This window comes from Pyricularia grisea, assembly GCF_004355905.1.
Source record: "Pyricularia grisea strain NI907 chromosome Unknown Pyricularia_grisea_NI907_Scaffold_1, whole genome shotgun sequence".
Classification (NCBI taxonomy): Eukaryota; Fungi; Ascomycota; class Sordariomycetes; order Magnaporthales; family Pyriculariaceae; genus Pyricularia; species Pyricularia grisea.
This window is the reverse complement of record NW_022156716.1, coordinates 4349996-4365205: the sequence shown is the minus strand read 5'-3', so window position 1 is coordinate 4365205 and position 15210 is coordinate 4349996. Positions and strand designations below refer to the sequence as shown.

The window sequence follows — 15210 nt, the reverse complement described above, 5'->3', positions numbered from 1 at the left end:
ATCGGTGTACGAAGTAGGTAGTTTGGCTTGGTTGGGTACCGAACGGCAAAAAAATTGATTGAAATGTGGTGTGTGTGTGTGTGACGGATCTGAAGATCCTAATGCTGTGCCATTCTAAAAATAGTATACCCTGACCCATGCCGGCACTTTTTACCAAACATGAAGATCTCTGGGCACTACTGTACGTAACCCACCACCTGTAAATATTTTGTATCAGAATCAAGAATAATACAGACAGTATAGTGGAACTGAAGTCCAACCTCGCCTCTGACTTCCTTCCCTATTCTTGAACATAATGTAAACTCCTAGTATCTCATCAATCAAGTTTGTTTAATCTACTTTACATCCGAAATCAATTACGTATCGCATGACTTTTGGCTGTTGAAGGGAGTAAGGTAGGTAGGTAGGTGTTCACGCAGATTTTACTTCTCGTAATTTCTCTACCATACCCACGTGCAAGACAAAGCAAAAGTATATGCAAGTTTGGTTCATCTCTTTTTTTTTATTTTTATTTTTTATTCTCAGCTGCCATTTTTGGTGCTTACTCGAACCACCTGGCCTGCTTTTTTTTTTTTGGATCTTCCTCCCCCACCGCCCGCCCCCAGCTCTTTCAACTTTTTTTTCCTTTGTCTCACTTTGAAAAAAAAAGGCTAGCTTTATTCCCGCGGGCGAGCGTGGGACGATCTCTCTTTATTTTGGTTTTATTTTATTTTTTCCATGGAACATGCTCGTCAACCGCCCCGCAAAACCCACCCGTTGGATCGCCAACACGGACAAGTTACAAGAGTTGCTGTGTTGGCCTAGGGGTTTTTTTTTTTGGTGGCTGGAAGTTCTTTTTGTATGCAAAGAGAGACTTGCAAGACTTACAGAGTACGTCATGTCGAAATATACAAGCAATACAAAGCAAATGCCAAGTTCGCATGATTTTTTTTTTTTTTTTTGCCGCCCACTGTTGGGCTTAGCGACGACTTACGGTACGGGTAGAAAAGCGAAATTCAGCCACCGCCCACGTAAGCGTCCAACAACGCGTCCCTCTGCATTGTCCAATATTAATATTGTATGTGTTTGTGTGGGCAGTGTTCAATAAAGTCTAGACTGGACTCGTTTAAGTCGACCGGTCCGTCCGATTCTTTGATTCGCCCCTGTGGGTAAGTGAGTGGCGGGCACAAATCAATATGTGCTTTGAGTGGTAGGCATCTGTACAACTGCATTAGGTTACCGACGATATTACGGTAGAACCAGTCCTATAGTAGACACATGTCCCCCGGGGGAGGCTGATTGGCGGGTTGGGATACTAAAAAGGGAAGCAGAGGCGGCCAGTGCTCGGGTTGCCGTGATTGGCGCTCTAGCGGGGTGGGGTGGGCTTGCGCCGTAACACGGATCGCCCTCCCCCTATCCACCACCTACCGAAAAGATACAACCAGTAGCGGGAGGGTGACCTAAAGGGACCCCTACCCCTGATGATCCGAAAAGCTGCTGTCAAGTTTGAGATGCCGTCCTTGGTGGTTTGAGGACACCCCCACATTCAAGGTAAGGTACACTTGCCCCCCCCGGGGGTGTGTTCATTTACCAACACCAACACGTTCACGGCTTGACGGTTCAAAACCTGAACGGTGTGGGTGGTAGGTACCTAAGGACGTGTTTGTTGCACCCTCTTTTTTACGACGTAGGGTAGTGTTTTGTGGCTTGGTTTTCTTTTTTTGTTGTTAATTCATCTCTTCATTTCATTCCCACTTTCCTCTTGTTATCTCCACAAACGTCTGCTCATCTTTTTTTTTTGTACGGTACCCTTTCCGCGTTGGTCTCCTCTTTCTTGCATTTACCCATATTTTATGTCTGTGTAGGTATTATTTTATACTTTCCCTTCTCTTTTAGCTGATGAGTCCGTCTTCCTCTTGTTTTTTTGTTTTGTTTCTTATACTTTTTTATACCGCTTCCGCTCGGTTGCCCGTCCCCCGAGGTTTGAAACCATCCAAAGACAAAAGAACGATTCATATATACTAAAAAAGCCGGCCTTTTCTCGTCCGTCAACAACAAACAATCAACAACATTATTACCACACCAGCTTGACTCAGGAAGTAACTGCTCAGAAAGGGGAAGGAGAAAAAAAAAAAAAAAAACAAGGTATAGCAATATGGGTTTCTCAGTAAGGTCTGCCATGACGGCAGTCCTGGGGTTGTCTGCAGCAGTGGCTTCCGCTGCATCTCCCAGCAGGCACGTGGCGAGGGACGACACGGCCTGCAACAACTCGCCAGATCTTTGCTCGAGGGCGTACAACAAGATCACGCATATGGGGGCCCACGACAGCGCTTTTCTCCGCGACGCGTCGACTGGCAACTCGATCGCGGGCAACCAGTTCTACAACGCGACCGTGGCACTCTCGGCCGGCCTGAGGTTGCTGCAGGGCCAGGTCCACAACGTCAGCGGCGTCCTGCGGCTCTGCCACTCGGACTGCTCGCTGCTCGACGCCGGACCGCTGCAGGACTGGCTCGCCAAGGTCAAGGGCTGGATGGACGACCACCCAAACGACGTCGTCACCGTGCTGCTGGTCAACTCGGACAACATGGACGTCGCAAAGTTCGGCGCCGCCTTTGAGGCCTCGGGCATATCAAAGTACGGCTACAAGCCCTCGTCCACCACGGCCCCGACCGGTGACTGGCCGACCCTCAAGACCATGATCGACGCCGGCACGCGCCTCGTGTCCTTCATCGCCTCCATCGACGCGAGCTCCACCTACCCGTACCTGCTCTCCGAATTCTCGTATGTCTTCGAGACCGAGTACATGGTCACGACGGCGACGGGCTTCAACTGCACCCGGGGCAGGCCCACGGCCGCCGGCACCGCTGCCAACGCCATCTCCAAGAACTACATCCCGCTCATGAACCACTTCAAGTACGACAGCCTGACCAGCAGCATCCAGATCCCCGCCGTCGGCGACATCGACACCACCAACTCGCCCGACACCACCAAGACAGGAGCCCTGGGCCTGCACGCCGAAACGTGCAAGGAGGAGTGGGGCATCGTCCCCGTCCTGGTCCTCGTCGACTTTTGGGACAAGGGGCCGTCCATCCAGGTCGCTGACGCCATGAACGCCATCAACGCGACCGGGAGGAGCCAGCCGTCGTCTACGAGCTCGACTGGCGGCAACAAGGGCACCACCACCGGCCGGAGTGATGGGAGTAGCACCAAGGAGCCCAGGCTGGGCTTGGGCACGGGTGCCCTAGTGGCTTTCATGGCCGCTGCCGTGCTCATGTTTTGATTATTGATTTATTTTGTTTTGTTTTACTTTGTATGTATGCATGGTCTTGGTGTTGACTTCGCCTCTTCCTTTTGTCAGACTACCTAAGATATCCGGTACAGCTTTAGCATAGCGATGGCGTTCTCAATTTGATTGGGTCATTCTTTTCACCCTCTTTCATTTTTTTTTATTTCATTTTTTTTTCTTATGGTGTCGTCTACCGTTCTATACCGTGAGCCTACTACTGTGGCTCCTTCGATGAGCTGCGTATCAAGTTGCAATAACTTTATATGGCCTAGGTCGATCCCTATTTCGCGCCCACCGCACGCTAGTTGTACAAGTAAATTCCACATTTGTGGCTGGGTGGAAGTGACTTGAAACGGTGGACGTCCGGTTGAACCTTTAGGGCAGGAAGCAAGTGTTATTCTAAAATCCATCGCGTACGCATGGCCATTGATTGTTAATCTCTACAGCCAGATGCAATCTTCCAAGGAAGGGCCCCCTCCACATCCCTCCACAACAAACCTCGGAAATCAAGAAACGAGAGATCCATCGTCCCCATAAATGACGAACCAATCCAGAATGCAACAGGGAATGCCCTCCGATTAAAATCATATTGCAAGGAATTGAATGATTATTGTTCAGTTTACTCCTCCTCTGACATGTCCGAGTCCTTGTTGTCCATGCCTTGTAGCTCCTGCTCAAGGAGCCGCTGCTGCTCCTCTTCCGTAGCAATATCGCCTGATTCACCTTGCCCTTGTTCGGCTTGCTGCTGGGTTATCTCTGCCGCAGTTAACTCGTGGTCAAGAGCCTTCTCTTGTTGTCGCATCCGAGATGCTTGTCTTTCCAGCTCCTGCATCTTTTTTGCCTCCTTTCTGGCTTGCTGCCGCTGCAGCATCTCTCTCCTCTCAGCTCGCCTCTCAATCTCCTCTTCTTCGAGCTCCTCAGTATTGTCAATCAGCCCCTCTCCGACCAGCAGCGGCCCGATCGTTTCGATCTTCTTGACAGAGATCTGAAGGTGCCGGAAGCCGAGAGTCAGCCCGTACACCGGGTCGTTGTCAAACGAGTAACTGCAATCCGGCTCCGATAGGTCAATGCCCTTCCTAGCGGCCTCGGCGACGGGGTTGATCTGGTTTTCGCGCAAGAAGTCGGAAAGTCCACCTTGGCGGCATGTGCATGTTGGGTGGATGCAGCAATTTAGGCTGATGAAGCTATACAACCGGAGATATACACGATAGGCCTCGATATTCGCCGCCCGGAGAGTCGTAAAGGATGCTACCGTATCTGAATAGAAGGTGAGGTTTTCTGTGCTCCGATCAGGGCAGTGCCCTTTGTCTTCCTCCTCGTCATCTATACTCTCTTCCTCCTCTGTTTCCAATTCTTCCTCTTCAAAATGACAACCTAGATTGTCACCAGGCTGTTTGAATGGGGTATCTCTTGTTTTAGTAACAGACTGTTTCGTCGTCGCAGTACCTCGGTTGGGTGTTCTGTTACGCACCCCGTCGTCACTCTCAGAGTCAGAATCGTCAATTTCATGGGCGTTCTCCTGCTCTGCGGTTGTGATGAGGTTCAGACTGGAGTTTTCTTCCCCTTCTTGATCATCTTCTTCTGCTGCCTGATCCTCCATATCAGCCACATAGTCCCTATATAAGCTCTTCGGTAACGGGCTGACGATGGCGGATAACACCTTCCTTTCCGAATAGGTTATCTGGCTGGTTGTGAGGAGCGACATTTCTTTCTCGCCCAGAGGACTGGAAGTTCGAGGTCTGTTCGGGGTATCGCATTTTCGGGCATTTCTGTCAATCGTGAAGAAGGCCATAACATCAAACCTCACGGGCTTGAAAGCGGCCTTGGCCTGCTTTGAGAGCTTTCTCCCCCTATGCATGCTGGGCTGTACATGTCCCACCTGCATCTCGTAGAAGTCTACGATGACAGAATGTTTTTCCTCGTTACTGAAAACCCGCTCGGCTTCAAACAAGCCATCCCTCTTCTCGTTAAAGATCATTGTCAATTTTTTGAGCTGGCTTCCTTTCCCGGCCTGCCTAAGAACAGGGTCGTTCACGTTGAGAAAGACAGCTTGGGCATGATCGTTGGCCCTTTCCTTCTCGAGAAAAATTTGCTCCTCTTCGACGTACCGCTCTTCAGCCTCTTCATAGCTGATATATGGATATGTTTTGATCACTTTGTATGCGATTACTATACGAGCGGGTCCCAACCCCCGGAGAGGCATTGTTAGTCTTGTCTGTGTACGTATGGCTTCAATCTCTTTGCTTAATCCTGCACTGTCGTCGTGCTCCAGCTCTCCTGGGCGACTCTTGTAGGCGTTCTTGGCGGCGCGTTCTTCCTTTCGTTTGAAGAGCTCCAATTGCTTGTTTTTCTCCAAGGCCTCAACTCGCTTCTGTATTTCATCCTCTGGCAGATCGGGATGAGCACTTGTGATATCTATACGAAATTTCTCCTTGCGCTTTTGAGACTTGATGTCATCTCGCATTGCTTGTTTGTCTCTTATTTCATGCCATTCTTGCTCCCACCTATAAGTCCCTGGTCTTCGCGTCTGCCGGCTGCGTTGGCTGGGCTGTGACGTGAGTCTATTCGGAACAATCGGCGCCGTTTTTTGCAGGATCAACAAGGCAGCCTCCTTGCCCATAGGACGAGCGGATAGCTGAGTTGTGGGCGCTGCAGGCTTTGTGATGGGCCGCGAGCCTTGGAATCCAGTGAAATCGAGAGGCTTGCTGGTTCCTTTGGCACCTATGTGTGTGGTTATCGCAGGCAAAGCTTGTTGGGAGGGACGTGCCGCAAGTCGAGGCTGTTGGAGCTGCTGGCTCCCCATGTTTTGCTGTCTACCGACCGCATTCGCTGCCGGCATTTGGGTCGTGGTGATGTTTGCCGTTGATGCATTCTCAGTCAACATCCTGGATTTGGACATGACTTCTCTATTTAATACTGCCGCATTCGAAATTCCTGCAGCTCCATTCTTGGAATTAGTGCTGTCCGCTTGCGAGCGATCTCGGTAGTGTCTGGTCACTTGACTATTCTGCTTTGAAGACATGGTATACTGTCTTGATTTTGACAATGCAGTGTCCCCTTTAGATGGATACGCCTTCTGCCTGCGTTTCTCCACCGGTTCCTCGTCGTCGCTGAGAACAATGACATCGTGAATTGTCAAACCAGACGTTGCACGCTCTCCATTGCTGTCTCTGAGAGAGCCCTGGGTGCGGTGCCCCATGGATGCAGATGGAGATGCAAATGCCGAGTATTGGCTTGCATCTTTGGGGCGTTTCACAGAGGCCGCGGACTCTGGTGTTGGCAGCTGGCAAGCAATTCTGCTTACATCTTTGACGCTGGTGGCCGTGTGGGTTGGTGTCGTAATGATAGGAGCAGGTCGGGGTCGAGACGCTTCGTGGTTCTTTGATGCGCTACCGGCGTTTCGTGAGCCGTGTGACTGAATTGTATGCGTGTACATCCTTGCAGATCCCTCCTGATCCACACTCCGAGTCATCTTGGTAGTCTGTCTCGATTCTAGCAACTCTAGAGACGGCTTGCTGGGTATTGAGCGCTTGCGCTTCCTGGGCTTGGGTGGCAGTTTCGCAAAATTTGGCGGAGTCCAGTCCAATGGCACACGTAGACGACTTATCCCCGAGCTTGGGGCCTTGGAGGAAGCCATTGATCCGAGGAGTCCGGATACGGAACCAATGAAGTTGTTTCCATCATGATTTTTTCTGGTGTCGTCCTTGCTGTGATTTGACACGTCTTTCTGCAAGGATTGGTCAGGCGGTTCGTCGTCTATCACAATCACGCATGTGTTTTGGCGAGCTTCCAGCGACGAGGAATCATCAGCTTGGACCGTCGCACTTGACGCTGGTGATGTTGAAGCCACCTCATTGGAGCTCAAGCCCGGGTGCTCATATGCTGGCTGAGGCATCTCCGAGGCAGGAACGGTTGTCTCAAGCTCATTCACGTCTTGGTCGCTGAGCGATAGAGGAAGGTGCTCCCAGTCTATATCGGTAATCGGCCCTGTTGCACCAAGCAACTGTCCTCGGTCACTTGTGTTTGGCTCGTTCGGGGCTTGACCTGAGTGGTAGACAGTCTCAGGAGGAAGTTTAGCTTCTTCAGTCATGATTTGCTCTTCAAATTCGGAGTCCTCAAGGGATCCCCTGCCCCACCCACCAAAGATGCCATTGTTTGCATTTTGGAACGAGGAAAGACCGTTTGTGTCAAGATTCCCTATTACAGCGAGATCAGTAAGAACACATACCTAAATGTGCACGAGGTGAAGGGAATGTGATTTGTAGAACTCACAATTCTCCAGGAATCCACCATCATTGTCGATCTGATGATCATTGGATGCCGCTTGGGGTTCGTCAAAGTCGCCGGCGGTATTGCCATCCAAAGCTGTTAGTCTGTTCATCTCCATCTTACTTCGTTTTTCCACCTGAGCCGGAGCCTAGGTGGATATCTGAGGTAGAGCTGATAATAATCAAGAAGGGCAAAAGCATAAACTCATTTTACCCTGCGAGTTTGTGTCTGGTCAAATCAGGTTTAGTTTTTTTTTTTTTTTTTTTTTTTTTTTTTTTTTTTTTTTTTTTTTTTGGTTGGGGACTGAGCAGCAGGGGAAACCCAATATCAAAATTCGAGTTACGGGCTGATCCGGGAAGAAGTTCAGTGGTTGGGGCAGTCAAAGGTCTTGATGTGTTGATTTGAAGGAAGTTGAAAGGTAGCTTCATCAAGGGTTGTACCTGAAGATGTAGTATGATGTTTGGTGGCGAGTTGCCGAAACAAAGAGTGATGACGAAATAAAAGGAAAGCAAGTTTGGAATGATGCGTGGTGAAGTGATCTGGTCCCAGTTTAGGTTGCAAGTAGAAAAGTATTTGAGGGCTTGGTAAAACGGAAACAAAGCAGATAGGTAGTTCTCAATTCAAGCGCGTTCGTGTTGGAGTTTTTTGTTGACGCCGAGAAGCTGTTGAATAGATACGCAAGGAAATATGGAGTCTTGCAGTCCGCCTCATAAAAACGAATTCTCAGTTCCGTCGAGACCGCCAAAGGCCACTTTATATTATCGTTGTGATACAACTACGCATCTACCTGATATTTCTACCTACTTGTTTCCCATCTATTTGTTGAGTTGCTCGCCCCAGTAATTTATAGGTAAGAACTCGAACAAGCATATATTCTAGATAGGACGTTCTTGTCCAGCAGCCGCTCTCCCACCCAGTAATGATACAGGCGAAAATACTAAAGTACATGAACTCCTACTTCAAGTCGTCCCGCCCTGGTATTTACCGACCTATGTACCTGTTTGCAGATTCGTGTAAATGCTGCCTGTCTAAATTTACCCATGTTTACGGCTAATAAGTACTCAGTGCGGAGGCGGATTGTACATGTTAAAATTTGAATGTTGACTACCGAAGCGACTGCTTGCTGCTTCATTGTTGTCGTAATCGCTACTTGCTGTCTTTAGACTAGTAGCAAAGGGTGAGCAGTCAGGGAAGCATAGTTCCACCGCGTCACGCATGTATCATGTGAGATCATCACACTACTTGGCCGAATACTTTTTTTTTGTTCAGAATGCGAGCAAAATATACTGGGCTTAATGCATTTGGTTGCCGATCATAAGCAACTGTCGTATTACATGGACAAAAAGCAAACTCGTTCGTATACTAATAGCGCTCACTTGGTTTTCCTTTTCGCCTTAAACGTCTTCAACGGATCCGACTTCCTCCCACCAGCCTTGAAGCTCCTGGAACCGCCCTTCTTGAAGAACTTGCCCCTCTTTTGCCGATCAGAACTCTTCCTCAACGGCACGAAACCAATTTCCGTCGCCGAGAGACCTTTTCTCCCCTCCTTGGGCAGCAGATAATCTGGAACATGCCGCAGCTCAGGGTTTGCGCGCGCAGTCCGAAGCTCCCCGTCGTGACGCACAAGGTGCTGCAGCTCGGCTGGGTTCTCCTCAAAGTGACGCTTGAGCTTCTCGCTCTTGAGCAGCTCCTGCCGCAGCTCACGCGTACGCGCCTCTCGCACCGCGATCTTGGTAACGGCTCGCAGGGCGTCGTTCATCCGGTACCGGAAGCTCTCGACCTGGTCCCTGTCGAAGTTGTAGGGCTTGATCTCGCGGCCCAACTTCTTCTGTTGCTTTATGACGCGCGCCAGAACCTTCTCGTCATTCTCAGCCGAATCGATGCTTGTCGGGATGTGCTTCCTGAAAAGCTCTTTGGGCACGTAGAAGCTCAGTACCATGCCTGCCTGTCCAGCTCGACCAGTTCGGCCGATACGGTGCGTATACGAAGTCGATGATAGTGGCAGGTCAAAGTTGACAACCACCGCGACATTCTTAAAGTCAATGCCTCGAGAAACACCATACTGCTTGTCCCGTTTCCTGTCCATCTTCCGCTTCTTTTTGGGTCTAGATGCTGCTTTTGAAGCTTCGGCATTTTGCCCTCCGTCTTCGTTCTCCTGCTTCTTGTCGGCCTCGGCCTCCTCATTTCCGTCTGCATTCGGTGCTGGGCGATCCTCATCACCCATCATTTCGTTCTCGTCAGATGCTATTATTATATCATAGACATTGCGGTTGAACTCTTCAACAACTGATATCCTCGAGTTTACTGGCAACTCCGAGTTGAGAATACAGCTGCGAATACCAAACTGCTCAAAGAATAGCTTGAGGCGATAGCAACGGTCCACGTCTGCCACAAATATGATGACTTTGCCCTTGATGAGTTGGAGCTTGAACAGAATGTACGCCAAGAGAAACTTTTCGTCTTCGCCACACCTATGGGACAATGTTGGTCAGTAAACTCGTACTTCTACAAGAAAACAACTATGACCATGGGCCAGGACTTACTTTACGATGTATTGTGTGATCTCCGAACCCTCTGCATCAGGCTCCTCCAGATCCAACAAGACAGGATCGCGGAGGAAGATGCCCTTGAGGGTGTCAATCTCGTCAGTGAGCGTGGCGCTCGTCATGACTGTCTGCACCCCCTTGGGCAAGCCGCGGGCGACTTTCTCCAGGTCCTCATCGTAGCCGTAGGACAGGACGAGGTCCGCCTCATCGAGCACCAGATGCGACAGCTTTTCCAGAGACAAAGCCCCAGAGTCCACGTTTCGCCATGCCGTCGAAGGGGTCGAAACGACAATGTCCGGGGAGCTGGATTGTAAAAGAGATCTCTGGACCGCGTCGGATACCTTGTCGGTGAGCCCGACGACCTGTACGTCCTTGGCGCAGAATGCGCTGAACCGCTCAACTTCCTTGGTGACCTGGACCGTGAGCTCACGGGTGGGAACCAGAATGAGAGCAGAGGTGTATGTAGCGCCGGGGTTGATCTGGAGCACGTATGGGATATGGTCAGTAGCTGTGCCATTGCAGGGAGAAGAACAACCGCTTGTGCGGGAAAAGTGAAAAGTGACTGACCTGTTTGCGCTTCAGTACCGCTTGGAGGATAGGGAGGACATAGGCAGCAGTCTGTTCGTTGATTTTTATCGTTAAAGCTATGTTTGCGAACGAATGATAGCTGGGCACATCAGTTGAGCGGACGGAAAAAACTTACCTTGCCACTGCCCGTCTTGGCCTTGGCCAGAACATCGCGTCCATCCAATGCTAAAGGTATGGCTTTGCTTTGCACCAGGGTTGGTTTCTGGAAGGACTGTTGGGCTACGGCTTGAAGGAGTCGCGGGTCGAGCCCAAGATCGGCAAAGGAGGACGAAGCGGCTACAGTGGCGGCTTCCGAGGAGGGGGCGGCATTGGCGACGGCAGAAGACACTTCGGTATCGTTCTTTTTTTCGTTGGTCGCCGACACCAACACAGGCTCGTTGTTCTCATTCAACTTGCGTTTCATATTGATAGCATGAATAAAGGGCAATATTCTAGCATGGGTCTGGTTTGTTTTTCCTTGTCATACCATTCATAGGTATTGACGTCGTGGCGGGCGCAGGCGGTGGTCGTGAAAAAAACTACAAATTTCTTATCTTATCGGGTGGCTATCGCCTATCGGGGGGGCTGTCTCTTTTTTTTTTCTTTTTTTTTTTTCCCATGACCACGGTTCACCACCTACCTTAGGTACCTCCCGTCTGTATCACTGCAACCACCAAAACGCGCCAAGGCGGAGATCGGTGTGCATCAAATAAATTTTCGGGGAGCAATTGAGTCGGGAAAAAATTCCCAAGAAACACAGACACATGGAACATGAGGTAGGCGACGCTGCAAAAGCTCTCGAAAAGGCCAAATGACTGCAGAGCAATGCAAAGCGAAGTAGAGACCCGAAACATATGTATGATGGTTCTTGAGTAAGAGCTAGGCTAGACCTTCAAAAATGACCGACGGGCTGTGGATAAGTTTTGTTCAGCACCGACTTGTGGCTTGTCGCCCGCCAATTGGCTTGACTCCACATTGAGGCTCTTGACCTCACTCGCACGAGCACGAGCCACCTAATCGCAGGAACGCGGTCTTGGCAATGTCGGGGGTTGCGCCTCTTCTTGTGTGTGTTTGCAATGTCATGTTCAATTAAATGCATACATAGGTACTATTTACTATTAGTCCGGCTCCCTGTTTGTAGATTCGATTCGTCTGTTGTTGATCATCAGGAACTAGCATCGAAACCACGCACCGAGATCTTGGCATTTGTCGCCGTGCGGAAGGTCGTCGCGTCCTGCCCAAAAAAAAAAAAAAAATCCAGAAAAAAATCCAGCTCCAGCTCCCAATGTCGCGGTTGCGAGGTGCGGATGCTCCGGCAACCCAAAATCCGACGGGAGAAAAGAAACAAAAAGGAAATGCACAAGTAGATCGGGGGGGAAAAGTTCACACATGATACAGAAAGCACACGAGAAACGACAATTGGCTGCACCGGAGCTTAAGGATAACAAGGGACAAGCTCCTGCTTCCAAGCCCTTTGCAAAGCTTGATGCACCGCCAAGAAACAACTGCACAGAACGCGGTTTTCCCCGGGATCTACGCAAGGGTCGATTCGGCTCTTTGATTCTGTAAACTCGCAGTTCGTTGTGAGTGGTGGTATTTTACTCGGTGCCGTCGAAAATACGGAGAATGGCACCGTCTCGCTCGTCTCAGTTTTTGTGATGTCGGCCAAATGTTTCACGCAATAGCGGAGCCCGGGGCCATTGTGGATGGAGAAAAAAAAGTAGCTACAACCTTGTTACCTTGGAGGATATGGAGAAACCCCAGTAGTAGCTGAATTGTGATTATCCGCGGCAAAAAAAAATCTTTTTGGGGCGACCAACTGGATACTCTTGTTGTTATCTGTGACCTACCTGGCTTTGTGGTACTGCTGTACCATCTCCATTTCAAGACAAAATGAACAAATAACCAGCATCATTACAGTACACCAACGATGCAACAAATGAGGCTAGTGCTGCCGCTTAGGGTTGTAGATTGCACCCCATTCGCTGCGCTACAGACCGCCCATTGGATCTTTATAAAATTGGAGGTCATGAGCAGGTTTCCATTTTTTGTTTTTGGTACTACCTATGTAGTGTAGTAATCCATAATTATGATTTGTTCTTGTTGTTGCGAGTAAATTCCGCACAGGCACCCCCATTCACTACTAGAGTATTACCGTACAGGGAAAAGGGAGCAAGAAAAGTTTCGGAAAGAAGCGCATAGCTTGACAGTACAGTACAGTACAGTACAGTACCGATGCACTCTTGCAGCCTCATTTTTGCCCTGCTGGGCCCTTGATTTTTTTTATTTTATCTTTTTTTATTTTTGTTTTTATTATTATTAGGGGTTAGAGACGTACCCTTAATTTTTTTTTTTCATGCCCTTTTCGATTTATAATTCGGCCCATGGTTATCTGACCGGATGGACGTGCGTCTGTCTTTTCTGTAGTTCGCACCTTGGCAGGTCTGGCACGGGAAGTCTAAATTCGAGCAAGCACAGAGCCGCGCGCTCAGCATGTACAGTACATGGCTCGGTTCACTTCTAGGGAACAATTGAATATCATAGTAGAGCAAGTAAGCACACTTGGTCCGCGAGTGGATCGCGTCTCGGTCCCAAACGGTTGAGTCGAAAAAGACTGGATCCTATGTTGTATCTTTTTTTATTATTTTTTAACTTTTATTTGACTAGTTGGAATAGGATGACTTGTGCCAGTCCAACAACCAGCCGGAAATCCAGGGTTAATCAGAGAAAGAATCAGTTACATCAGCAAGGCAAGGGGAGGCAAAATGACACATAATCAGAATCAGTTCCGTCACTACAGTAGGTACTGTAAGCACGCGAGTTTGGGAATTCCGCGGACATCGGAATTTTATCGGCGTACAGTTCGGTTGATAGTTGGTTAAAATAGTACAGCACCCAAAGCTTTGCACCAAGTTGACGAGATGAGAAGTTGGTGTGGTCGGTCTCCATGCATGGAAGCCAGTTCGACCATGGGGTAGGGTACACTTGGTCCCCACCATGTATTTCCACGCTAGGCTTAGACAGCTCTCAAAAAGTTCAGGGATACACGATCTGTCGGTTAATATCCAGTCTATTTCCGTCAACATATGAGCGAATTCCGTTTAATCGCGCTTCTTATTTTTGTATTTATTTATTTATTTAATTTTCCCACCGACTCAATGACAATGGGCGGTGGCAAGCGTGTCTTCATGCCTTGAAATGTTGCCGACGGAAATAGGTACCAATTCTATTGAGGCATAAAAGTGCGAAGAGAAAATCTACCTACTAGTTATACGTAAACATTCACCGAAGACATAATAATATAGAGGACAGAGATCATCCCAGCTTGCTCACGTTGGATGGGAGTACTCGGAACCAAGCGTGCTTTGCTACGCGACATCGACGAAGCTCTTGGCAGGAAACACCATAGCGGGATAAGGCTTGGCGGTGTCTCCGCGTAGTACATACAGTAAGGTGCGCGCCAAGGTTTGGACAAAATGCGGGAACAGAAATGCTTGGCGATAAGTGGCCAACCAGGTTTGTTTGGATTGACAATGCGATTGCATGCGATGTGCAATGGAATGCCGGATTAATCTGTAACCACCATTGCTGGGAGAGGAAACAGTCAACAACATGGAAAATTGAATTGTTGATGATTCGTCACACTGTACGTACATACGTGGTAGTATTTTGGTCAAGTGCAATCACGTATTACAGCGTAGCAGCTGGTACCGAGACAGTACTAGTTCTAGTCTAAAGTCCATTGTTCCCACCTTAGCTTCCTGGTTGCCAAGGAAAACGGAGCTAGCGATTTGTCGACATTGGGAGCTTGACTCGACCTCCGCTTGTATTATCTACAAGCTACCACCGGCAAGCTTTTAAGCAATCCACCACGAGTTTAGTTGCCACGCTGCAAGGCGCCGTCGAAGAATAAAAAAAGGAAGGAGAAAAAAAAAAAAAAGAAAAGCCTCCGAGGAATATGAGGAATTATCTAGAACACAAGTTGGTGCATTGCAGGGTGCAGCCGTCGGTAAAGGTAGTTTTGGTACATAGATAGCGAAAAATACAAAATACGTACAGCAAACAAGGGAAAAGTCTAAAGCAAGCCTACTACGTAGGTCATGTCGGTTAAAGTACGTACCTACATCCTAGGTACCTTCCTAGCTTATATGGTGCAGTACAGTCAATGAGTACATTGACGTACATAATAACTCTATTGCATTAGGTTGGTATGTAAGGTAGGTAGGTAGGTAGGTAACAGTAGGTAAACAAGTAGCGGATGTCACGTCACGTGATCGTTTCATGGCTCCGACGGCGACTGAAACTGCGGGTCAAGGAAGGGGCCGTGGGCTCGCGCTTCGGTTTTGAAATATGAAAGAAATTGATACCGATCCGGGACAATCCTAGTAGGCAACTCGTCGCAAAAGCCCGGATATTTCCTACCAGGTGACAGGGAACAGCGGCTGAGGCATTTTTTACAACTCGTTTCTCGTCTTTTATCGCCGAATTGGACCGACCAACCAACACCCAGGAATGGAACCGCAATAGCAAATCACACCCACCATCTAACTACAAGGTGAGGTA

General features: G+C 49.0%; 3 protein-coding genes across 3 annotated transcripts; 1 reads left to right on the top strand and 2 right to left on the bottom strand.

Moving 5' to 3' along the window:
• Positions 1 to 2134: 2134 nt before the first annotated feature.
• On the top strand, positions 2135 to 3259 carry PgNI_01317 (uncharacterized protein; the record flags this gene model as incomplete). The annotated part of the gene is made up of 1 exon (XM_031121390.1): positions 2135 to 3259. One exon carries the CDS (start codon positions 2135 to 2137, stop codon positions 3257 to 3259), a length of 1125 nt encoding a protein of 374 aa, XP_030987140.1.
• Positions 3260 to 3884: 625 nt separating this feature from the next.
• PgNI_01316 (uncharacterized protein) lies at positions 3885 to 7652 on the bottom strand (the record flags this gene model as incomplete). The annotated part of the gene is made up of 2 exons (XM_031121389.1): positions 3885 to 7462; positions 7538 to 7652. 2 exons carry the CDS (start codon positions 7650 to 7652, stop codon positions 3885 to 3887), a joined length of 3693 nt encoding a protein of 1230 aa, XP_030987139.1.
• A 1153-nt stretch (positions 7653 to 8805) lies between these two features.
• Positions 8806 to 11124, bottom strand: PgNI_01315 (uncharacterized protein). The gene is made up of 4 exons (XM_031121388.1): positions 10784 to 11124; positions 10648 to 10698; positions 10078 to 10559; positions 8806 to 10005 (listed from the first exon to the last, which is right to left on the bottom strand). Exons 1-4 carry the CDS (start codon positions 11069 to 11071, stop codon positions 8907 to 8909), a joined length of 1920 nt encoding a protein of 639 aa, XP_030987138.1. The 5' UTR covers positions 11072 to 11124; the 3' UTR covers positions 8806 to 8906.
• Between the last annotated feature and the right edge of the window lie 4086 nt (positions 11125 to 15210).